The sequence below is a fragment of the Orcinus orca genome, chromosome X, assembly GCF_937001465.1.
Source record: "Orcinus orca chromosome X, mOrcOrc1.1, whole genome shotgun sequence".
NCBI lineage: Eukaryota > Metazoa > Chordata > Mammalia > Artiodactyla > Delphinidae > Orcinus > Orcinus orca.
Window position 1 is genome coordinate 36,792,814 of NC_064580.1, and position 25,617 is coordinate 36,818,430.

General features: G+C 44.0%; 2 protein-coding genes across 10 annotated transcripts in view; both read right to left on the reverse strand.

The window, feature by feature from the left end:
* Positions 1–243: 243 nt before the first annotated feature.
* Positions 244–17,864, reverse strand: CXHXorf38 (chromosome X CXorf38 homolog). 6 transcript variants are annotated; one of them, XM_004281350.4, is made up of 7 exons: positions 17,605–17,861; positions 17,309–17,443; positions 11,030–11,149; positions 9,683–9,832; positions 9,201–9,380; positions 1,095–1,257; positions 244–493 (listed from the first exon to the last, which is right to left on the reverse strand). In XM_004281350.4, exons 1-6 carry the CDS (start codon positions 17,818–17,820, stop codon positions 1,096–1,098), a joined length of 963 nt encoding a protein of 320 aa, XP_004281398.1. In that variant the 5' UTR covers positions 17,821–17,861; the 3' UTR covers positions 244–493; position 1,095. The 6 variants fall into 6 exon arrangements, with proteins under 6 accessions (XP_004281398.1, XP_033264398.1, XP_033264397.1 ...); XM_033408507.2 differs by having other exon boundaries at positions 1,075–1,257; positions 11,030–11,218; positions 17,605–17,859; XM_033408506.2 differs by having other exon boundaries at positions 11,030–11,218; positions 17,605–17,856.
* A 2,320-nt stretch (positions 17,865–20,184) lies between these two features.
* MED14 (mediator complex subunit 14) overlaps positions 20,185–25,617 on the reverse strand; it is a 75,282-nt gene continuing 69,849 nt past the window's right edge. For all 4 annotated transcript variants that reach the window (XM_033408563.2, XM_033408562.2, XM_004281351.4 and 1 more), the window contains 2 exons: positions 25,099–25,291; positions 20,185–22,486 (listed from right to left, as the gene is read on the reverse strand). In XM_033408563.2, coding sequence (XP_033264454.1) covers positions 22,413–22,486; positions 25,099–25,291 — 267 coding nt within the window. In that variant the 3' untranslated portion in view covers positions 20,185–22,412. The remainder of the gene's footprint in view (positions 22,487–25,098; positions 25,292–25,617) is intronic.

The window sequence follows — 25,617 nt, forward strand, 5'->3', positions numbered from 1 at the left end:
ATCACAGCCCACCCTTGGGCATCCTCATGAATGAGACTTTCAGGCAAGGGTGTGGGCATAGGACTTGCGTGCCAGTGGGCAGAGAACTCTGCGTGGCCCTTCACACAGGCCTGGCCGAACACAGCCTTTAGTGTTTAAGCAGTTAGAGTTTTAGGACCAGAAAAGAATCTCACCTTTTAAACAGCAAAACCAAACCAAAAACAAAACCCAAAAAACAAACAAAAAAGCCCGGATGACAGCAAGTTTGGCACAAGAGTATCTAATATTTTTTGGCTGGTACAGATCACATAACACCAAGATTAGGAATGTAAAAAAAAAAAAAAAAAAAAAACTCCCAAAGAGTTAAAGGAAAGTCCAGGAAAAGATGACACAAATTCCTTTTTGTTTGAGTGGAGTACTTGGGTAAGTTTTCCCTTTTGCACAGAAAAGGACGGCTGAGATGGAAACCCGGCTGACTTTCACAGAACATGCCTGATTTTTGTTGAAGGTCAACCTAAAATAAAAGAAAATATTTAATTTTCTTCATTTGAGGAAAAAAAAGTAAAATACTGAAGATAGTTACTTATTTTAACAAGTATTTTTTAAATTAATTAATTAATTAATTTGGCTGCACTGGGTCTTAGTTGTGGCATGAGGGACCTAGTTCCCTGACCAGGGATCGAACCCGGGACCCTGCATTGGGAGCGCGGAGTCTTAACCGCTGGACCACCAGGGAAGTCCCAACAAGTTTTTCTTATGAATATAAACAAATTGCTATTATTCATGCCACGGCTAAGAGTGAGGCATCACTGGCATCACTTTAGGGCTGAAATGCTTCTTGATTATGTCATAAAGTTGATTCATTTAAGACTAGACCAGTGACTTCAGGTATACTTGACTGAACAAAGCTGACAGGGAGTTTATCCTGAACTAGTTCACAGATGTGAGAACCATCAATCAGAAAGAGCACAAAGCTCAGTGTCCTTTCTTTCAAATAATAAGGACATAGGGAAACTTCAGATGAGACTATGTGTGTTATGGCCTTACCTAAAAGAACAGACATTAAAGAGATGAGGCTATTCTGTCCTTATTTACCATCATATGCTTAAACTCACTTCAGGCCTTCCCTTCAGGTGTCTGTGCCCTAGGTTCCTTCGAATCCAGTTTTTGAGGCTGTTGATGGAGGCTGTCTAGCTTCTGCATATCTTCTGTAAGACCATTTCTAAGATCCTCGTTGTTTCTCAGAAATTCTTTCACCACTTCCAGTTGATTTAAGATCTGTGAGAAGAAACCATACAATGCACACCTTAGATAATTTTATAGCAGACTTAAAATTCAGATGAGAAACTTACTAGCTCCAAGACTGGCTCCTGTTCATGTGTCTACCAATAGCTGGTACTGGGGCCACACAAGGGCGTGTTTGCTTGTCTCCTTAACATTTTTTGCTTTTAGGGGTTAATATCCAAAATATATAAAGAGGGACTTCCCTGGTGGCGCAGTGGTTAAGAATCCGCCTGCCAGTGCAAGGGACACAGGTTTGATCCCTGGTCCGGGAAGATCCCACATGCCGCGGGGCAACTGGGCCCGTGGTCCACAACTACTGAGCCTGTGCTCTAGAGCCCTCGAGCCACAACTGCTAAAGCCCGTGCGCTCTAGGGCCCGTGCTCCGCAACAAGAGAAGCCACTGCAGTGAGAAGCCCACGCACCGCGAGGAAGAGTAGCCCCCACTCGCCACGACTAGAGAAAGCCTGTGCGCAGCAGCAAAGACCCAACACAGCCAAAAAAAATAAAAAATTATACACACACACACACACACACATATATATAAAAAGAACTCACACAATTCAATAGCAAAAAAACCAGACAACCCAATTAAAAAATGGGCAAAGGACCTGAATAGACATTTTCCCAAAGAACTGAATAGACATTTTCCCAAAGAAGACATACAAATGGCCAACAGGTACAGGAAAAGGTGCTCAACATCATTAATCACCAGAGAAATGAAAATTAAAACCACAATGAGGTATCACCTCACACCTGTTAGAATGGTCATCATCGAGAATCCCCTGGCGGTCCAGTGGTTAGGACTCTGTGTTCTCACTGCCAAGGGCCCGGGTTCAATCCCTGGTCGGGGAACTAAGACCCCACAAGCCATGCGGCACGGCCAAAAAAAAAGGACAGTCATCATCAAAAAGAGGTAACAAATGTTGGCGAGGATGTGGAGAAAAGGGAACCCTCGTACACTGCTGGTGGGAATGTAAATTGGTGTAGCCACTCTGGAAAACAGTATGGAGGATCCTCAAAAACTTAAAAAAGGAACCACCAGGTGATCTAGAAATTTTACTTCTGGGAATATATCTGAAGAAAACAAAAACACCACGCTGAAGAGATATCTGCATCTCCATGTTAATTAGCAGCATTATTCACAATAGCTAAGACAAGGAAACAACGTGAGGGTCCATCAACAGATGAATAGGTAAAGAAGATGTGGTATATATATATATATATATATATATACAATGGAATATTACTTGGCCATAAAAAAGACGAAAATCCTACCATTGGAGACAACATGGATGGACCCAGAGGGCGTTATGCTAAGTTAAGTCAAACAGAGAGAGATAGATACTGTATGATCTCACTTATATGTGGAATCTAAAACAAAAACAAAAAAATAAACTCACATAAAAAGGGATCAAATTTGCAGTTACCAGAGGTGGGAATAGGGAATTGGATGAAGGTGGTCAAAAGGTACAAACTTCTAGTTTACAAGATAAATAAGTACTAGGGATGTAATGTACAACACAATGACAATAGTTAACACTGCTGTATGGTATATTTGCAAGTTGTTAAGTGAGTAAATCTTAAGCATTCTTATCACAAGGTAAAAACCACTTTTTTCCTTTTTTTGGTATCTATACGAGATGACAGACGTTAACTAAACTTATTGTGGTAATCATTTCACGATATATGTACGTCAAATCATTATGCTGTATACCTTAAACTTATACAGTGCTGTATGTCAATTATATCTCAATAAAACTGGAAAAATATTTTAAAAGATGATTTTTTTTTTGCTGTAAAACTTCCTGCATTTGTACAAAAGGGCTATATGTCTATACCTATATGTGTGTGTGTGTGTGTATACACATATATACACACATACGTATACATACACATACATATATATGTATATATAAAAATAAAATAAAGCCCTTTCATTTTGAATTTTGTACCCATTTATTATGATTAAATACATTTACACATACACATATATATATACACACACATATATACAAATGTATACACTCACACATATAATGCTCTTTGATTTTGAATTTTGTACACACTTATTACTAGTAAATATGTATACATATATACATTTACTACTATTCAATATTTATAAAATATACATACATATTTACTAGTAATAAATACACTGGTACAAAGTTCAAGATGAACACAGGGTACAACGTAAAAAGTTGGTCCTCTTCCACATCCTGTCCCCAGTCACCCAGCTCCTCTTTTATTTTATTTTTTTTGCGGTACGTGGGCCTCTCCCTGTTGTGGCCTCTCCCATTGCGGAGCACAGGCTCCGGAAGCCCAGGCTCAGCAGCCACGGCCCACGGGCCCAGCCGCTTCGTGGCACGTGGGATCTTCCTGGACCGGGTCACGAACCTGTGTCCCCTGCATCGGCAGGCGGACTCTCAACCACTGCGCCACCAGGGAAGCCCCCAGCTCCTCTTAAAGGTGACCACAATGAAGTTTCTTGTGTCTCTTCCAGAGATAGTCCACGCATTTACACGTGAGCATATATGTATATACGTGCACACCTTTTTAAAATTTCCGCTTTATTGAGACATAATTGGCACATACACATTTTTAAAAACACAAATGGCAGCATATTAGACATTGTTCTTCAACTGATTTTTTTCTATATCAGATTGTTAAGAGTGGCCTCATTATTTTTTTTAATGGCTGAATAGTTTTTCAGTTATGGACGTCTCATGTATTAACATATTATTTCAAACCTTCTGCTAAGAGAAATACTGCTGCAGTAACTAACCTGGGACATGTGTCATTTTGCATAAAGTGACAGGCTATTTGTAGGATCTGTTTTTAGAAGTGGAATGAAGTTTTAATTGATAGAGTTTTCTGTTTTAATGTTAATAGATTTTGCCAAAACTGTCATCTCTAGAGGTTATACCAATTTAAACTCCCACCAGTAACATCCTTCCTGACATTTAAACTAATAAAAGCATGTATTCTTAGAATAGTACCACGGAAGTGTTTTCACTCGGCTTATCCGAGGATACCCTCACTGGTCACTGTGCTTAATACAAAGAAGAGAGTTATTAATATTTTGGGGTGTGGTGAATTGTTTAAAATGAGGGACCCCCAATTCCAAGCTAAGTCAAGATGATCGACATCTAACGAAGGAAAGTGATGGAGTACCCTACTCTTAGCAGAGTGGTGGTTCTTAAACTTTAGAGATGTACACAATGGACTCTGGTGCAGTAGGGCTAGGGCAGAACCTAAGCAGCACCAGGTTACTGTGATGGCAGTGAGTGAGACGGCCGGTTGCAGAACGATGGCTGCCAGGGATGGGAGGGCGGGGAAGACTGCCTGGGGCTTGTGACCAGGATGAACAGGGAACAGGGAGGGCCAGGGTGGAGCTGAGGATGACCAGAGGTCTTCAGACAGGTTACTAAGTAGATGGGGATGTGCCCTTCAGCTGGAGCTGTTTATTACATGGCTAGAAACAAGCCTACAGCTCCTGAAAGATACCTGGGCTTTAAATAATAAATCTGGAAACCATAAAAACGTGAAATGAAGATTACATCAATGACATAATTCACAGTGTACATTAGTAATTAGTAATTGCGGGTACTGCACTGTTAGCACTCATTGCCTGTGCCGGGTGCTCTAGATGCACCCCAGGGTTCTTCCCATTCCTTGGTTCCCATCAGATGCCCGAGACCATGCCGGCCTGGTCTGTGCATCACACATACCCTCCAAGATGGAGTGGGGTCCTCCCTTCCCATAGACCTTCTCATTTCATGACTTGGGAGCTATGATCCTTTGTGCTGTCACCTCCTGACCCTCTCTGCTCTTGAAATGTGCTCAACAGGGGTGATTATTTTAGCTTGGGGGGAGGAGAAAGAGTCAAAAGGAGTTTTTAAATAAATTTATTAAGAATGGGGAAGGCTTATGCACGTTTATATGTTAAATGGGGAAGGAAGTAAAGATGGAAAAACAAAGTGCTAGAAAAGTAGTCAGACAGACTTGGATATTGAAGCCCAGCTTTGCCACTTAACTAGCTGTGTGACTTTGGGCAAGACACTTGACCTCTCTGAGCTTACTTCCATATATGCAAATATAGGATGATGATACCAACACCACCAAGCATTCCTGTGAGGATTAGAAATAATCTAGTAAAAGCACCTAGCACTGTGTCTGGTACATTCCTCCCTTCCGACAATCATTTAACAAAAGTGTACCGAGAGTCTACCATGTGCCAGGCAGGCGCTGTTCTAGGCAAAAGATGCTTAGCGCCTCCATACTCCCAGGCACTTAAGCCAAAACCCTTGGACTCGTCTTTGACGCCTTTCCTTCTCTCCCACACCACACGTGCCCCCCTTCTCACGACCTCTACTCTTCACCCTTCCACCCTGGTCTGAACCACCACCTCTCTGACCTGGTACCTGTGGCAGCCTCCTAATGTCTCCCTGCTTCCATCTTTGGCTCCCGGCCCTGCATCCTCCACACGGCGGCCAGCGTGCTCCCTTCACCGTTCTGCTGCTCAGAACTCAGTGGCTGCCGCCTCAGGAGGAGGAGCCTGGATCCTCCCAACGGCCCACAAGGCTTCCCTTCGCTCAGCTCCTCACCGCACTCCAGCCAGCCTGCTCAGCTTGCCCTGCCCTCCGCCTGAACGCTCCTCCTCCAGAAGCGCACACGGCTGCTCCGCACCTCCTCCAAGGTATCGCTAAGTCTCAGCTTCCCAATGGGGCCTCCCTGGCCACCCCGCGCAACCCAACCCCCAGCCCCATTCGGCCACTCCTGGTCCCCACACGGTGCTCCACACAACCCTCCTCCTTCTACCTCGCCCCATCATTGCTTATTATGCTGACCGTTTACCATCTGTTTTGTTCACTGATGCACGCCAAGCTTCTAGAACTGTGCCTGGCAAATAGTAGGCACTCACTCATGAAATAAATCTGGCCTATAACCAATGGAGTGTCACTTCTATCCTTTCCCTGCCTGCCTCGACTGCATTCTGTCACTTCCTCCCTGAGTTTCCCCCTGAAAGCGGTCCCCCCACCAGGGTTTAAGAAGTCAGTAATGATTTTCAAGAATGTGCAAGTTCTTTGCATGTTTTTTAGCCACTTACTGCGCTCAACGTTCTCTGGCTGAATTTTGAACCCCCCAGATCCTAACAGAGCGCCGAGGGCCGGCAGGTGTGTGTGAAGGGCTCTTGGGCGGCAGCTGCTGCTCCCATTTGGCTCTGAGGCGGACCGCGTTTTACAATCACAGTTATGCACGCGCAGTGTATTTTAATGGGAGCCCCCTTTTATAATGTTATCATTAAGGCTCGCCAATTGGACAGAAAAGAATGGAGATGATGAACTCTCTGCTTCGTGGTCCCTGGCACTCACTCCCGTGCTCCTTTCGGGGGACTGTCGCACTAAATCACCACCATTAACCCTTTCTTCTCAACTTGGCTTTCCAACCCGAGCTCTGCTGTTTTAATGAACACCAGAAACAGGTCTTGCTAAACATTCACACAAAAAGTGCCGCGGTCATAATACGACCACTGCATTTCTTGATTCCTAATTGCACATTTTTAAATACTTTAACATCTCGAATGAGAATGCGCCTTGCCATTGATAGTGTCTTACAGGAAATTGGCAGCATTTTTTTTTCTTACAAGTGACTGACTTAATGGTGTGTCTTGCAATTCATAGTGTTTTAGAGTCACTGAAATTTGGTTTACCAAATCCTCTGACTTTGGAGACTAACCCAAAAGAACATGAATAATCGTATTTGCTGCTGAACTTTCAAAAGAGGTCTGTTCCACACATCGTGGAAAGCCATCCTTCAGCTTCTCAGAGATAACGTGCCAATCAGTCCGAACTTACAACTTGATCAATTGAAATATCAAGAGAAATGCCACGGTCCACTGAACAGAAAGCATGAAAAACGAGAATTTATCACCTTTATCTAGAGACTTGGGGACCCAGAGGACAAGCCAATTAACCCCAATTTCCTCTCTGTAAAACAGAGATAATGAAGGGTCGAAATGTACAATTGCTAGCTGCTCGGTGACATGAGAGCCGCTGCACGGCACGTGGGAAGGCAGGCCCAGGGCCAGAGCGGGAAGACCCCCGGGCCAGCCCTCATACCCCAGCCGTGAGGCCTTGAGCCCATCAGCACCTGCCCCTTAGGGTTGCTATAAAGCAGGGTATTACCCAGGTCCCTTCCCGCTCCCAACTTGCAGAGACTCCTGGTTTCAGTGTGTTGCTACTGATGCATTTTGCTCTTTGTTACAGAAACAGGAAAAGAACTGCAGCTCCCTCAAGAAAGAGGAGAGAATTTCTGACGACTCAGGGACCGTGAGCCTGATGCCCCGGTTTTCTTCTGTTGTCTGACTCTGCTTTTAAAAGGAGCAGTGGAGAGAAAACTGGGGATGGTTCTAATGGCATTTTAAAGTAAAGCCAGATGAGGGACTTCCCTGGCGGTCCAGTGGCTAAGACTCCGCACTCCCAATGCAGGGGGCCTGGGTTCGCTCCCTGGTCAGGGAACTAGATCCCACATGCCGCAACTAAGACCCAATGCAGCCAAACAAATAAATACTTTTTGAAAATAAAAAAAATAAAGCCAGATGAAACAGATGGATTTAGAAAACAGCTTTAACAGCCTTATTCGTCACTTTAAATACCTATGGTGTGCCAGGGTGGCTGCACCCCAAAACCACTGGTACCCAGTCCCTGTGCTAAAGGAGTTCATCAAGCTGAGTAAAGCACCTGGGTCAAGGTCAGAAGAGTTAGCGTAGGCATATGGACCAGTACAGAGCATAGCCTAAAAAATGAAATACACACTTTGTATTAAAACACGCTGTGTTTCACGAGGTAGCCAGTAAAACTACTTTCCTCGGACGAGGTGGAATTGGAGAGGTAAAATGATCTGTCCAAGACATCCTGGGAATCTGGAATTCTAATCCAGCAAGTGCTGGGCTATTTCTGAACCTTACCAAAATATAATTCTACTACTGTTAGTTTTTTTAATATCTTGCATGTAACAAAGGGGACTCATATCTCCTGTACTTGAGACGATCATTAGCTTGCAGCGTCCGGAGCTAGAAGCCTTGACGATCCTTTAACCCCTCCTTCGCCACCTCCCGCCAGCCCCGGGCCACGCCCCAAGTAATCTAACCAGCCACTGCGGCTCGGCCCCAGTAGTGCCTCCCGCACCCGGCTCCTCCCCCACACCTCTAGCTTCTGTCCTCTTTCTCTCACCCTCACACAACTGCCAAGAGCCTCCTGGCTCGTCTCCAACCTCCAAGTGCCATTAAGACATCACTTTCTAAAAGCCCTATCTGATCTATTCATTTACTCTCTCCTGATTTAAAACCTCTGTTGGCTCCCAACTGCTTTTTGGGAATTAGGTCCAAACCCCTTAGTGAGGCATAGAAGACCTTTCAAAACATGGCTTCGACCTACCTGACCACCCTCACAACCGACCATACCTCCCTCCTACGTCGCCTCGTCACTGTCTGGCCCAGGCTAGTCTTTCATGTCTTGGCAAATGCCTTCTGCCAAGAATGCCCTTCTGCTCTTGCCAATTTGCTGAACTCTGATTTGATTCTCAGTCCCAGCTCAACAGCGCCTTCTCAGCAAAGCCTTTTTCTGCAATCGCCCCTCTGAGCTGCAGAGTCGCGGGAGCCTGCGGTTCAGGATTCTGTGGCCGCCCTTCCTGTGGTCTTCCACTCTGTGGCATATATTAGGCACCCAAATGTTTGCTGATGGGGTGAAAACATTTGTTTAAGGGTAACAGTAATCTGTGCCAAAAGAATATCCATTTCTGGAAATTATTTGACTTTTAAAGCAGAAACATAACCGTTAACAAGTTAAAATGTGCTACTCTTCCTCCCTGGTGCCTTTCTGTTTTGTTTACTCACACAGGGGATATAATGTGGTTTTTTTTTTTTTTTTTTTTTTTACCTCTTCAGGCAACACCTCTTGTCCCTTTGCTTGAAGATATAGCTCTTGAAGTTTTTCCTTTAGTAACTCCATTTCTATCTCGTTTACTTGGTGCTCACTCAGGTAAACTCCTGTTTCATAGTCACACCCATCTGGCTGATCCTCCTCAGGGATGTAAACAGCCCAGTCAGATGTCAACAGCTGTTGGGTTACCGAACAAATATATGAACTGATTGAATGGAAAAGATATTCCAAAAAAAAAAAGATATTCAAAGAATTTGTAATTAAACATCGTTGACTGGATCCAGTCTAATAACATCCCGTGACCACAGAAAAGCTGCTCAGCCCAATCACGATTCTGACTTCATATCAATATTGTTCCCCTACTTACATTCTAGAATTTTGTTTAAATCTAATAAGCTTCAAATTCTAAATGAGTGACTGTGATTCCTTTTTTTCCCCCTTAGGTCTTTATGCAGGAACTGTTAAACGTGATTTTTTACCTGTTCTATTCGGGAGTATACCGCCACAATCTCTGGGATATTCTTAAATTCATTCAGAAAATTTTGGATCTTTATCTGAAAATCTCGAAGCCACACAGAAGATACTTTCATCTCTGAAGAGTGCATGATCTCGTTACGACACTTAATCACCTATAGAAAGACAAAAAAAAGAGAAAAGCCTTCAAAGGCCAATAGTGGGGTAAACTGAGATTTTGTAGTTCCAGAGAAAGACTGTTGAAAGGCCTTGTTAATTCTAAAATCCACAAGTGTGTGGTCTGCAGGTGCCGTCAAGGCTCGAGGGGGATGTTCAACCCCCAGCCACTTGAATAAATTAATTGGGGTAAGAAATACAAACAAGCCTATAACTGTCGCTAGTCCTTGAAATCTCGTGGCCGGGTGGGTATCTCTCGCACAATCCCCCAAATGCCCTAACTTAAAACAACCTGCCAAAGAGCAAAACTATTGGCTACTGGCTCTGAGAATACCCAAAGGCCACGGCAGACAATGCAAAACTCTTTTAATATACATTTCATGCCAAGTCTTCCACACTCTTGGTTAAAAGCTACCAAAGGGGTTGATTTTATACTGTGATAGTTTTTGAGTCTGCTGATGATAAAGGATTCTCAGTCCTTTCAGCTGCTGGCATGCTAGCAAAATATACATGCATTTTCTCTACACATTATAAATAATCCAGGTATGCTATATACCCTTTTCAAGGATCCTTAGAGTAACAAATGTGCCAGAGCTGTTCTCTGGTGAAACAGAGATAGTCTAAATCTCCCAGAGGAAGTCTGACAAGCGTAGCGATCTGTTCTGACACTGTTTATCCATTAGTGTTTATATTTTCCTCAGTTCTAGGTAAATTGGCCTTGCAACTGTTTAGCCAATGAGATTGAGAAGGGCAGGATTCCAATGCTGGCATCCAATGGACAGAATGACGCATTACTCTGTATTTGTTGTGTTTTTTTTTAATATGGAAGATTACTTTGCTTCTGTTTATGGCAGAACAGGGAAGAGAAATTTGAGGCCTGTCGATTTAGTGGCAAAGAGTGCAACAGCAGGTTGTTGGAAAAGTTCAACAGGGTAGGGTTGAAGGGTCAGTCTCCTGCCTGCATTCGCACAGGGGTTCTGGGACATCACAGAAGGTGCATGTGATGTGAGCCCTGCTTGCCTGCTCAGCGATGACAACTGTGGACCAAAGTCTAACTCCTTCGCACACCACTGTCTGGGGAGAGCCGTGAGCTCTGCCCACACGGCTGCTTTAGCAGCACGGGGTGTGGCTCCTGGCTGGTCTTCACAGTACCCACCCGACCAACTCTGTCTGCTTTTCAATCTGACAGTTCTTACCTCTGTGACTTTCTTTCGATCAACCTCGAAGTGATCACAGGAGTTGATGAGACTTAGAAGAGCAACCGCGTCACATTCCTCGGGTCCTGTTTTGTCTGCCAGTCCTCGGGGCATGAAGGCCTGCAGCAGGGGAGGCCCAAGGGGCACCCGAGTCTCCTCCAACCCTAGGAGACATCTATCTATATGGGGCTAGTGGGACAAATGCTATGTGCCTGTTCCCCAAATGATGACTGAAACTCTCTTACTGAGGTTTCGAGTTAGAGCCTCATGAGTCCAAAACACAAGTTGGGAAACAGTGCGGCAGCCAAGCCTCAGCCCAGGGCAATAACTGAAGAGTTGCTCCATCTGTCCACTTGCCATTACAGACGCTTACACACTTGACCTAACTGTCCTTTCTTAATGGCATATAAGCAGGAGGTAGGGGAAGAAACCACCCTTTTCTTTTCCTTACTGAAGTTTCAGTGGCTGAGTTGTTAAAGAAGATTTAAAAGTAATAGTTATTCCCAAGTGGACACTTTAAAATTACTCGAGAAAGTTCAGTATGGTAGTAGAAAGTTAAGAGTCTGGGCTGTGGAATGCGACAGACCTGGGGTCCCAAATCCCAGCTCTGCCACTTGTCAACTGTGTGACCTTGGGCAAGTTACCTATCCTCGGATTCCTCATCAGTAAATAGGGGCTAACTGTCCTCATCTACCTTGAAGGATGTTTCGAGAATTAAATGAGTTAATGCGAGTAAACCACTTGCACGGTGCCTGGCACATGCTAATACACAGGCCACAAATGTTGGCAATTATTATGCTGATGGTGCAAGGTGAGCAGGACCTACACAGGCGTTACAGACGGGGTCCCAGGGTTTGAGATACTAGATACAACAGAATGGCCTCATTCGAGCATGATCTTTCCTTTTGTAGCATCTTATGGTGTGTACCCCCAAAATGGTGTCATAGCAAGGCTTGGGCATATTTCTTTCCTGAAGTATTTCCAAATTTACATCTGAAGGCAACCACTTTACCAAGCTACGAAGCTCGAGAGTACATTCCTGCCAAGGGACTAGAAGAGATGACATATGAAAAATGACTCGCCAAAGAAGAACTCTAAATAAAGAGACCTGCTCCCTTGAAAACAAACACATTTCCGTAGGCAAGCAACCATGCTGCTTCCTACAGTGCTCACGGTGCTATGCGGAAAAAGAAACGTGGTATGGGCCGACACCCCCCAAGGAGAGTCAGGGCTCCGTTCCTGATGGTGGCAGAATCACACACCTCGGCCTCATGTAATTGAGGAGAATTCTACACACACTGGATGGCCCCTATCAAAAGGTACAGTAGCCAAGACCATCACTGTCTCCGGCCAACCCGCTGAAAGTAGATCATGGATGTTACAAGTGTTAACAAAGAACTAATGTATCACAGGCAAACTAATTTGATGAAATAGAGGGAAAAAAGAGGAAGAAAAGAAACACTGCTTATTCCAACTGTGGCTGAGAGGAACACCCAAAGTGGGAGGGGCCTTAGTTGCCTCAAAACCAGAGTTTTTCTTTCCCATTACAAGGTATGTCCAGCCTGGCATTTTCTCACCAATATAAACCTGTCTCTCCCACGTCAAGGTTTTATTCTAGTACTTCTTTCCTTTCCTCAGAACCAGAAGCCGACAGAGGCTCTGCCGCCTCCTTGCCTCTGAAAGCTGTTTCTTAAAATGGTATCGCCTACCGCCAGTTTCCGTATGTGACAAGCACAGGGTGAGAAACACACGCTATTGCCTCTCACTACCCCCTCCGGTCTCTTCACTGAGTAGTAGGAGACAAGGTTGGAGAAATAAACAGGGGCCAGACGTGCTGGGCCTTACTGGACTTGACAAGGAGTTTGGAGTTTACTCTAAGGATATCGGGAAGCCATCCAAGGGTTTTGGGCAAAGGAAGAAAGCGATCTGATTCCCACATGAAGACCGCACATCCTGCTGTGTGAGGGACCAACCAGGGGTGAGCAGAGCAGCAGAGGCGGCCAGGTGGGAGGCTGGCAGGAGAGGGGGTGAGAGCTGTGATGCAGAGATGGCGAGGATGATTCCAAAGATAATTTGCACGTTACAAATAAGAGGGGTGGTGGGGGGAAAGAGGTGAAGCAAGAATGACTGTAGGTAGGTGGTGGGGGGGCATGGGCGCAGGCTGGCGGGGAGAGATGAAGAGTCCTGCTTGAGAAGAAAAGACGAAGTACCCAGGAGGTGGTGAAGTGGAGGCATCAAGTAGCAGCTGGGTATGGGCCCCCGGAGCGCAGAACAGCGCATTGCTAGGGGTACCAATCTGGGAGCCGTCAGCAGAAACGTAGTATTCAATATTTCACTCCACGGGCCTGGGCAGTATCACCAGGGGAGAAGGCGGGATGGGGAGGGACAGAAAAGGCCCGAGGAAGGCCAACCGACACTCAGAAGGAGGCTAAGGAGGAGCCGGGGAGACAGGAGGAAACCCAGGAGGGGAGGATGTCACAAAGCCAGGGCTGTTTCAAGAAGAGTGGCCTGCAGTGCGGCAGCGCCGAATAGCTGAGAGGTAGGAAGGGCGAGGCCAGAGAACGGAAGGTCACGTGTGCCCCTGACAAGACATGCAGTGGAGTGGCGGGGCAGAAGGCAGAGGGGAGTGGGTTGAAGAGTCAACGGGACCTGCATGAACCCTGAAAAGAGAATTAGGCATAAAGCACTTTTTGAGAAGTTCTACTGGGTATGTATGTGGGAGGCAGTTAGAGAAATGGGGAGACAGCTGGACGGAATGGATGAAGGAAGTTTTTCTTTCTTTTCAAATTTTATTTTCCAAGTATTCACTCAATTCTTTTTTTAAAAAAGCTTTATTAAGATGTAATTCACATACCATATAATTCACCCACTTAAAGTACACAGTTCTTCATGGAAAAGACTCTGACAAGTACAGGTTTCTGGTAACTGACTATACTGCTGAACTGAATGAATAAGCATTTTCAGAACTCTAATGGAAAACTGATGAATTCACAAAAGTGCTAACAAAAGATCAAGATGAAAAAGAAAATTAATTACATGGGACTGAGTGAACTGATGAGGATGATTATAATTTTTGTGACTTTCTGTGTGAATTAAAAAAAAAAAAATCCCACAAGGACTCAGAGGCAAAAAATATACAAATCAATTTTCACTGCAAAGTAAAGGAGCTGTTACCGTGGAGGATTACTGGACTGAACGCCAATATCATGACATAGTATGAGTGTGTTTCGTGTTCGGTAATTGCAGTCGTTGTTGCTTTTGTTGTGGTCATCCATTTACAATGCTTGGTGTCAGTTTATTTATCTCTTGTAAAAATAAAATACAGTGTGTGTGTGTGTGTGTGTGTGTGTGTGTGAAAAAAAAAGAATATGAATACAGGGAACTTTGGGAAACTAGAAAATCTAGAAAGGATTCATTGGTAATTATTTATTTTCAATGAATAAAATAAAATGTAATAATACGGCTAAAAAAATAAATAAAGTACACAGTTCTTTGTGATGACATGGATGGATCTTGAGGGCATTATGCTAAGTGAAGTAAGTCAGACAGAGAAAGACAAATACCATATGATCTCACTTATTCGTGGAACCTAAAACAAAAACCCGAGCTCGCAGATGCAGAGAACAGACTGGTGGTTGCCAGAGGTGGGGGGTGGGGAGTGAGCAAAATAGGTGAAGGGGGTCAAAAGGTACCAACTTCCAGTTATAAAATAAATAAGTCCTGGGGATGTAATCCACAGCATGGTGACTATAGTTAATAATACTGTACTGCAGTATTTGAAAGTTGCTAAGAGAGCAGATCTTGAAAGTTCTCATCACAAGAAAAACAAATTTGCAACCACACGTGGTAGTGGACATTAACTAGACTTACTGTGGTGATCATTTCACAAAGTATTAAATATCGAATCATTATGTTGTATACCTGAAATTAATATAACGTTACAATCAATTACACCTCAATAAAAAAAATTAAGCATTTACAGTTTAGTGGTTTTCAGTATATTCACAGAGTTGCACAACTATCAGCACAATTTTAGGACATTTTCATCACCCCAAAGAGAAACCCTCTACCCATTAGCTATTGCCCCCTCTCTCCTTCAGGCCCTGGCAACGACTAATCTACTTTCTGCCTCTACAGAGTTGGCTATTCTGGGCGTTTCATATACATGGAATCACACAATACATGACTGGCTTCTTGCGCTTAGCATCATGCTTTCAAGGTTCATGCAGTACTGTAGCATGTATCAGTACTTCATTCCTTTTTATGGCTAAATAATATCCCATTGTATGGATAGACCACATTTTGGTTATCCGTTCATCAGCTGATGGACATGTGTGTTGTTTCCACCTCTTGGCTATTGTGAAGAGTACGGCTATGAACATTCGTGCACAGGTTTTTGTGGGGACACATGTTTCCACTTCATCAGGTATGTACCTAGGAGTGGCACTGCTAAGTCATATATTAACTCTATACTGAAATCTCTTTCTTTAAAAAAATTGAATAAACCAAGGCAGTACTAAGGCTATTTGTATGGTGATGGGAATAAACTGGGAGGTCGCAAGAGTGGAGACTCAAAGTCCTTGGGCAGGTGGGAGGGGATAAGGTCCAACGCTCAAGTGGAGGGACAGGGCGGTAAGAGGAGAAACGCCCTTCCTCCTTTGTAGCAGAAGGAAGAAGATGGTGCACATTGAGGTAGGTTGGTAGGTCTGGTAAAAAGATAAGAAAGCGAGAGCAAGGTTAGCAGCTGGGATTGCAGGTGGGGGAAGAGGAGTGGGAGCTCAGCGAAGGAGAGGCAGCAACAGTTGTCTCCGGGAACAGGAACCTACGGAGAGACAGGGCCAGGCTGCTGGGCTCGTGATCAAGAACTGAAAGCGAAAGATCCCTCGAAAGATTCTTCCCCAGAGCAGCAGGTGTGGTGTCATCAGGGCTGGAGCTGGGCCTGGCAAGCGCAGAGAAAGGAGGAAGAAGACCGAGACAACTGCAAGGGACCGAACAGAATGATGGACTGTGGAATCTGGGCTGGCTGAGGAAGCAAAGGAAGCTGGGAGGGCAGAGGCTGCTGGGGATTGGGAGAGCTGTGGACTTTGGAGAGGGACGAGGGGTGGGGCAGAGGTGGGGGCGGGTTGAATAAGTACACCGAGGGCAAGCAGGATGTTGGACACCGCAGCTCCCTGTGCTGACACAGTCCGGGTGTGAGCATGCAAGTGGGAGGCTGAGGTCGAGAGGATCACAGGATGTTTGAGAGGGGAGTCCAGCTTGGGGAGAGAATATACACATGTGGTTGGACTAGGTCTGCAGGTGACAGCAATGAAGAAGGGAAAGAGCGGCAGAAACAGGTGGCATGGGCTTCAAGAGGATTCTGAGGGTATGAAAGCAGTGACAGAAAGCAAACAGGTGAGGGACGGTCATAGCAAAGGGTAGAGTTTTAAGTTTTCTTCTTTTCTAAGTAAAAGCAGAAGTTGGCAATTCTATGGCAGCAACAAACAAACGGGGGAGAGGGTACGATGGGTTTACTGGACCACGATAGCCAAAAGTCTGGGGGCCACCGATATAGTCCAACTTCCTCATTTTTGAGGTTAGGGGACAGAGGCTGGCCCAGTGGTGCACCACAGCAGCTGGGCGGAGATTCTGATCCCTGCTTCCCAGGCACCAAGCCTGTGCCTGCTGGTAACTAGCATGTAGACTGACGCCAGAGGTGAATTTGTGTTAGGAGGCTACTTCGACTCCCCCTCCCCCCCTCCTACTGGGCTTCTGGCAAATATCAAAAAAAATTCTTCAATCAGCCCAGCTAGTAAGTCACATCACCAAGATCGGAAAACGGGCCGAACAGTCCCCTTTTATCTGGCTGCCTACCCCACCCCTACCTCCCCAAAGTTTTACTCCTTAGCTAGGCACTTAAGGTCCTTTCTATCTTAACCCCAACTTCCCTTGGCTTATTCTGCCATCCTCATGGCACCTTACAGACAAAGTGAGCTACGCAGGGAGCCTACCCTCAAAAGGCCTTGCCTGCTTCTCCCTCTGTGCCTGTACCCATGATGCCCACTCTACATCTTGCCCCAGCGTCTCTTGTTGAAATCTTCTACTTCACTAAGCTGCGTTGGGTCCGATATAACAGCCCTGAGCCGCCTAGACACTACACCCTTGATCAAAAGCCCAATCTCTCTCTGCATCTGTTTATGGGGGCCCAGCTCCCACACAGACCCAACAGACGCCCCGGGCTCCAGGTAACTCCTACCTGGTGGGCCAACTCCTCCTACCCTCCCGACCGCAGGTGCTTACCTTGGCCACCTCCCAGGCGTCGACCGGCCAGCGGACCGGCCGGCAGTTTCCCCAGTGAACGTCTCCATTTCTGCTGGTGTGATGTTTCAAAATCTCCCGTTTCCACTCTGCGCACACCTGACACTGAGGCTGAAACTACAGGGGGCGGCGGTGAGGAGGGGCCCGGGAGGGAGGGGCGGCGTCTGGGCATCTGAACCCCAGGCACGGCGGTCGGCCCGGCTCCGGGGAGGGCACGAGGCACTGCGCCCGCGGACGGGGTGAGGGGCGACGGTCAAGACCCCGGGCCGGGTGCTCACCTGGCGGGCGCGCGGGCTGCACCGCGAGCCGCTGCGGCAGGTGGCGAGGGGGCCCAGGCCGGGGGCGGCGGCTAGCAGGCTGCGGTGGAAGGCGAGCACCTCGCGGCCGACGAAGCCCTGCAAGCAGCCGCGTAGCAGTAGCAGGCAGTGGCCCGCCTTCACCCAGTTCTTGTACTCGGCGCAGTTGAGGCGCGCAGCCAGCTCAGAGAGCACCATGCCGGGAACGAGCCCGCGGGGCCACGGAGCGAGGGGCGGGGCGGACGGTCGTGCGCAGGCGCGGAAGTCTGGGCGCGCCCGAGGCGACGGCGGCGCTCTGGGCGTGGCCCCGCCCGAAGGCGCCCCGGATTCCCCCAACCGCCCGCAGGCGGCAGGGAGTTCTAGTTTCCGGGGCACGTCGGCCCCACCCCCGTCTTAGATGGCGACCGACGCGTTATGTACTTTGGTGCTCGCCCAGAAAGCCTCTACTCTGTTCCCCCAAACTGAGACCTCGCCAGCCAACGATTGGGCTCCCTCTCCTGAAGCCTGTGCTCCTGTTCTTTTTTTTTTTTTATTGTAGAGGTGTAAGACGGTGCTCAAGACAGTTATTGAATTACTTACGTTCCTTGTGTTATACAATTCTAGAAAGTTTATTTAACTGGATCCTAAGCCCGCAGGTTGGCTGTAGCCTATCTGGACATTAGTGAAATTTGACCGTTGGCTGTCTGCACCGCGCACCTGTTAAGCGCCTGCGGTGTGCCAAGGTGACACAAAGCTCAGAGACATCCGCCATTGGGCTACCTAGCAGAGGCAAAACAGGACGACACATCACCCGGATTCTGGAGGGCTGCATCGCCCCGAGTGGGATGAGGACTTCTTCCACTATGGTCTTGAAGCATCGAGCTTAGATGACTTAGTACTCTTGGTTATATGATAATTAGAGCTCCTTGCATAAGGTAATCTAAGTTCCAAATAAGTGCCATGAGGGTCAGAAGGCAATGGCTTGTCAACTCCGAATGACAAGAGGTCATCTCAATTTTAGTTGCTTTTAGTGAGCTTGAGCTTGGAAAACATTTTAAAATTGTGTGTAGTCAAAAGGCTCTGAGGGAAGAGCCTAAACGTTGAAGCCTTCCCCTGACTTTGTTTCACAGCAAAGTGGCAGTGTTCAGGAGGGTCAGCTTTGGACTCAAAGTGCTGCTTCTTAGCTGTTTGATCTTAAGCAATCTTAATTTGATCTCAGCAAATTACTTCATTTGTCCAGGCCTCAGTTTACTCACGGTAAAAGGAGGCCTACCCTGTTGGGTTGTTGTGACAATTAAATACAGTCTGAAATACTTAGTGCCGGGCAATAGTAAGCTCTCAGTAAATATTAGCTATTATTTTATATTGACCTAAACGTGCCCTTTCATCAATCAGTCATTCCTGGGCAAAGTATTTTAACAAATCACTGGCCACCTGGAAATGGAGGCAATTTATAGAAAACCGTGAGCAGATCATAGCCTCCTGGAATTCTGCAGCACAATGCGGGCTGGCCTCTGCTAATTTTTTCTTAAAAACCTCCATAGTAAATCCATCCCAAGTAAATTTCAAATCATTCCCTTAGACAAACTGTCCATTCCCATTAAACCACATGAAAAAGGAAATTCCACAGGGAACAATGAAATATACATTAACATCTTTCCTTTCTGTCCCTTAAGTTCCCTGAGTATAAATTCTCTTATCATTTTCTGTGTATTGATTTTATATCAGGAACACTTGGATGATAGTAAACTGGATTAAAGTAAAATGTAATAGGTATTTCTTCTGAGGAAGAAACCATGAAAGAAAGGAATATCTTTTTTTTTTTCTTCTTTTTTTTTGCTGTACGCGGGCCTCTCACTGTCGCGGCCTCTCCCGCTGTGGAGCACAGGCTCCGGACGCGCAGGCCCAGCGGCCATGGCTCACAGGCCCAGCCGCTCCGCGGCATGTGGGATCTCCCAGGACCGGGGCACGAACCCGCATCCCCTGCACCGGCAGGCGGACTCTCAACCACTGCGCCACCAGGGAAGCCCCAGGAATATCTTTTTTTATGTTGAAATTGGACCCAGATTTAGAGTAGCAAAATTATATTTCTTGAAGTTATCAAATTAACCATGATCCCAAAAATGACTAACAGACTATTTAGTATCTCGTCGCTGAACAGGTTACTGTGTTAACTACAACATAGTAAAGTTATTAGTGGTGTTTAAATTTAAAATCATGTATATTTTAGTTTATGCTTGCACTTAGCTCACTCAGTGTTAGTTTTCAAACAAAGTTCAGCGCTCCTGTTATTAATAACTTGATATGTTCTGTTAAAGTTTTCGCTTTCTTCCTCTCTAATTCTGAAAATACTTCTAATACATTGTTTTTTTTATCTTTTGGCCGTGCCGCGGCACGTGGGATCTTAGTTCCCCGACCAGGGATTGAACCCGCGGCTCCCTGCATTGGAAGCGCGGAGTCCTCATTTCAGCAGATGGAAAAAAGAATGTGGCAAATCAGGACCAATTTCTTCAAGGTTAAGCTAATAATAAACCAGACTACTACCCAAAACATCTTCATGAAAATTAACTAGAGAGTTGGTAGTTCTCTGAAACTTGTATGAATTTTATTTATTACTGAAATTTCTAAAGTCACATTGAAATACACTACAGACCCAAACCACCTATTAGGCAAAATCCCTATGGGCATACAGTCCCTTCGATTGAACTCGGTTAACAGAAGAGGCAAAAGACATAGTTTGTGATGAAATCTAAGATTCAAATGCTCAGTGTTTTCAAGCTGTAATAAAGTATGCATCAATTCCAAGTATCAAGCGTGATATCAAAATTCACATCCATGGGTTTTCTCTTCATAAGCATCAAAAGCAAATTCTGTTCACTGAATTCTATCTTTTGATTTGCACAATGCATTCAGAGATGACTTATAATAAGGAACAAAGTATCCACTGACTGTATCATGTTTAAAAATGCAATTAATATTTCAAAACCACAATTAAAAGGGAAAATGCCTGAAAATTTAACTCTATTAATAAAATTATTTGAGACAATATTATCCTGCCGATAAAAATACATTTCTTGTATATACATGTAGATTTCTACATGAAAGAAAGGATTCAGCTCCAAATAGGAAAGGGCTGACCCTTGATAAAAGACATCTCAGACTGCCAAACTGATGTGATTACCATTGTAAGGTGAACCAAAAACAGAAGGATAAAAGGTAAGTTAAGGGAAGGATAAAAGTTTAGTCACCTGCTTCTGCATAGTGGCAGAGTTGGGTGAGAAGCAGGAGATGAAGGCAGAAATAAGACATAGAAGAAAGGCAAAGAAGGCCTCAGTTCCGACCAGAAATGAATGGAGAATCAAGCAAAGTTGAGAACAGATATTAACTGCAATGAGATGCTTGAAACTAGAATTTGGCAGTTGATAGTCACAGAAGCTCAATTAAATCATCTTAAAGTAGAATTAGATAAAGCATCTAAAATTTCATGGAGAACAAGTATAACAGTGATCAGATAGCTCAGCATGGTATTACCATTTAAAAAACTTTCCCAAATAACATCAAGTCTCCAGAAGACCTTTGCTTTGGATCATGTTCTTTGAAGCTTAAAAAAGTTCCCGACGGACTGGGAGAGACAGCACAGTGCTCCGAACAGAAACTCTGCTGAGATGTGTAACAGAAACTCCATTTGACCCTGGACAGACCCTGGGTCTTGGATTCTTCCAAGTGAGTGCACTGCACCAGGCTTCTTCCAGGTAAAACATTTCATCATTTTGTTGACAATAAATTAAATTGGGATTGTTTAGAACCACCCCAATTCTGGTGGGGAAGGCAAGGGGGAGAAGTTAATCAAGATAAAGAAACGTCACAGAAATTTCATGCAAGGGTAGAGCATTCAAGTTCTTGGTTTCCTAATTAATGCTATATGCAGAAGTATCCTGTAAACTAAATTTGCCTAACAGAAAAGTTCCCACATCCTCAACAGAGAATGACTGCAGTATTTGGGATCCTTGATCAATATGAACTACTCACTGTTTGTTCTCAAAGATTGGGTTCTTTCTTTTTTACCCAAATCCTACACTGAAAGACAACCAAGGTCCTAAATGTTAACCACCAGTCAAATTAGGAATGTTTAAGGAAAATAAATTAACCTTGAAACAAAGATATTTTGGTCAAATTTCAGACATGTATTATTAGAAATTAATTACTGGCCCCACCAGGTTAAAGATGAAGGGAGGCCCTGAGAAGTCTACAGAGCTGATATACACACAAGTGAGGGGTCACTTTTTTAACCTAGTTTTATTAAATATTGCTTCTTTGGGATGTGTTTATAACAACTCCCAGAACATTTTCATGTAAGGATTCAAAGCGGTCATATTAAAATACAGCTTCAATATAAAGTTTATCACAGTTTTACAGTATTCAAAAATGACAGACCTGCCTTAAAAAACAAAACCCAAAAAAGGACTATTACACCCAAAACATAAGAAAACAATTAAATAAACAAATTTGGCATTTCCATAATTTTATAGTATAAAACAGAATATTAAATCTATTACTGGCAAGCGGACACTGACGTATTACCTAATTTGAAATGTGTCCCATTTAAACACACTATACAAGTTCACTATACAAAAGATTGATGGTCTTTTTGATGAAAGAAGTGCACCCTGAAAATTTTTGCCACTTTAGAATATTCAGCTCTTAAAGTCAAAAAAGTCCTTTTGCTTTTTTAAACTGAAGGCTGAATTCAGATTTTTTTTTTTGTTGTTTTGTCTCTTTTGTCAGCCTTCCTGGTTTAAAAACAATAGTATCTATGGACGCCCACCAGGGGGCAGTGTAAGATTAGCCATTAAATCACGAACAGCTGCAAATATTGTGCATTCACCTGCAACAGAGAAAAATGGTCATTAGCTATTCGCAATACAGGAAAGATGATGTTAACACACCGGTGGGGGTAGGGGTAATTACGTCTAAGATTAGCAAGAACTTTAAAGACCAAAACAAAAGACTAGATTTTAACTGCACGGATTATAGGGGATTAAGCGTTAAGTATCAGATGATACTTGGTTTGGGTTTTGTTTTGTTCATCATGAAGACATTTTGGGCAACTCCCAGTTAGATCTGAATTTAAGACAATATGCCTAGAGTTTCTCTACAGAAACACTGGAGCATTGGATAAGACTTTGAAGTCGGACTTCAAGGCTCCTGACGACCTTTTCTTGAATCTAATGCAAGATCTAATTTTATATTTATATATTAGTTAACAACATCAATCGTGTCCTTCTGATGTTGCATTAAAGGCCAGATAAAAATGTCTACGACAGCACTAATAGAACCTTCTGTGATGACAGAAATATTCTATATGTGTGCTGTGGCTACTGAATACTTGTAATACAGCCAGTGTGACTGAGGAACTGAATTTTACATTTTATTTGATTTTAAATAAATTTAAATAGCCACATGTGAAGAGTGGCAGTTATATTGGACAGTGCAGGTCTATGACACCTATTGGAGTCTCCCTCAAATTTCCAGGAATTGATCAACTTCTGGAGTTCAACGTTAAAATCAATTAATACAAAAATAGAATGATTCCTCCTTCACCGGGGAGGAAGTGATGAGTTTGGGAGGAGGGGAGGGGGGGCTAAAGTACAGCACACCAACAATCCCAAAACAAGATTCGTTTGTGTGCGTGTGTATGGGGGTGTGGTTGGGGGAGGTTAATGATTCATCCTCTCAATTTCCCCTTTGCTCAAAGAACGAAACACCCTGCCTCTTACTTATTGTGTGTGTGTGTGTGTGTGTATGTATGTGTACATACACACACACACACACACACACACACACACACACACGTATCTCAAATATTTCAATACAATAAACCAAAACCAGTTGTAAATATTAGAAACCCCAAACCGGGTCCTTTCCCTAGAGCATGGCCTAACGCTACAGTGGCTGAGAGCGAAGGAAGTGAAGACCTCAATTGAATAATGGCCTTCCGGCAAAGGGCAGGATGTGCAGTGATCCTGCGCAAGTCACTGCAACCTTCTCTCCAACTACTGGAAAATTAAGGTACAGAAAGAAAAATCCAAAGGTTTAACCAGTCTAAGGTCAAATAAAGGAAAAAAAGAAATATACTTCCAAAATATCGCAACAATTTCTTAAATAAAAGAAGTTACAACTTTTTATTTTTTAAAAAACACATTTTCGTTATTGATAGGGAGAAAAACTTGCTCGATCCCAACAGGATCAAACATTCTTTCCTTTAAATTTTAAATTCCATGAGACATAATAATGATAGTCATCTGCTTGCGAAGGAATGGTGTTTATTATCAAAGTTACACTGAACTGCTACTTGGAAAATGCTGATAGCTTTAAACTTTGATTCTGAAGGACCTATTCTGAGCTGAAAGAAGAGAAGTCAAAGGATGAAAGCAGAAAATTATAAGAAGTGGAAGAAGCATTACAACAAAAGAAGCACACCCTTCTCTACTGCCCAGTGTGTTCCTTATAAACTATATGTAGGTGAGAACTTGTCTATGTATACAATATGGGGCAACAAACAGCTGAAAATATAATTTCTCCCATGATTCCTGTGTCTAGTAAAATTTTGACACTGTGGTACCTAAAAAATGTTTCAGAGAACAACTTTCCCTCATTTAAAAAATTAATTCTGTTATCATACTATTCTAAACAGAACGATACAGAGGACTTCCTTAATATTAGAAATAAGCAAATTTTAATTTAATTTCCTTAACGTTAGACATAAGCAGAATGGAAGAGAAGTTCTCTTTGCTGAGCTTTATGTTTTATAGTAAAAAATTTAGCACTGCCAGAAGTTCCGTGTTAAGCATAGGCTACTCCGGTATTGAAGGGACCTTGTTTATCTACCAGAATCATTCTGGTCTCTTCGAAAATGTTCAGTTTGAGAGCTTCATTGTGCACTTGGTGAAAAGGTTCACTTGCACCCGCCTAACACTTATATAAGAAGCCCAAGGAGCAGTGATGCCATTTGTATCAGCTTTTATTCTTCACAAAACATTTAGAAGATACAGAAGTTTGAGTGATATTATTCTATTCATGACTGAACCATGAAATAGGAGAAACCAACATGCATTTCAACTTGGTGATGTACAGAGTGGCAGGTATCGATGGTGGGGCAGGAATTCACAGCCATGGAAAATTCTATCATCCTAACCTAGGGCTTTGTGGCAACGTGTGCTATAAATACAAGCTTCTGGCATTAGCAACTGGGTCAGTCCCAATAGTAAATCACTAACAAAAATAAAGTCCAGGCAGCAGAGACATGGACAAAACTGAAGAACCAGTGAGAAAGGAAGAAAGCGACAGGCAGACATTAAGAGGGCCACAGCAACCAGAGCTCTACTACTAGGACTGGGGGGCAAGGTGGGTAAGGAGGGAGCAGAGGGGAGAAGGGGGATCTCTCAAAAGAACGTTTATAACATATATGCAATAAAATATCATCTACTTGTCATGTACCTTGTCGTGGTGGGTTCATCTCTGCAAACCTCTTCAGAATGTTGCTGACCATCATGGGAGCAGCAACAGAAGAGTTCTGCTGTCTGGGAATGTCTGCCTGCTGGGTGGTACCTGAAGCCATGTCATAAATGATTGGAACTATAATACTAACGGGTTCTTGGGGAGGGACCGATGTTTTCTGAGTTAGCTGAAGCTGTAGACACAACACAAAACAAAAGAGAATAAAAACACAGTAAGAAAACAAAATATTTATGTAAATGTATCAAAAGTACTATCATTTACTCTACTGTCAGATTAAGATACAAGTAAAAGAAAATTAAATAGAACAAGAAAAGTGACAAACAACTAAATATTATGATTAAGATGCAACTGTGTCACACAATTACCTAGTTCAATATATTCCTTACTAAAGGAACCAAGGTTATGTGAGGTCTAAACTGACAATTAAGGGATCTGGGCCTATATTTGGCAGCAACAGGTAATTTCTGTAGGTACCCAAAAGATGCTCTGTTATCCTCA

Excerpts from the sequence above, each read along its gene's own strand:
- CXHXorf38 (XM_033408507.2), bottom strand. The coding sequence starts at position 17,820 with ATGGTGCTCTCTGAGCTGGCTGCGCGCCTCAACTGCGCCGAGTACAAG. Across the intron at positions 17,444-17,604 it reads GCAGCCCGCGCGCCCGCCAG|TTTCAGCCTCAGTGTCAGGT; the intron begins GTGAGCACCCGG and ends CGCCCCCTGTAG. Across the intron at positions 1,258-9,200 it reads AAGAGGTGTTGCCTGAAGAG|ATCTTAAATCAACTGGAAGT; the intron begins GTAAAAAAAAAA and ends TTCTTCTCACAG.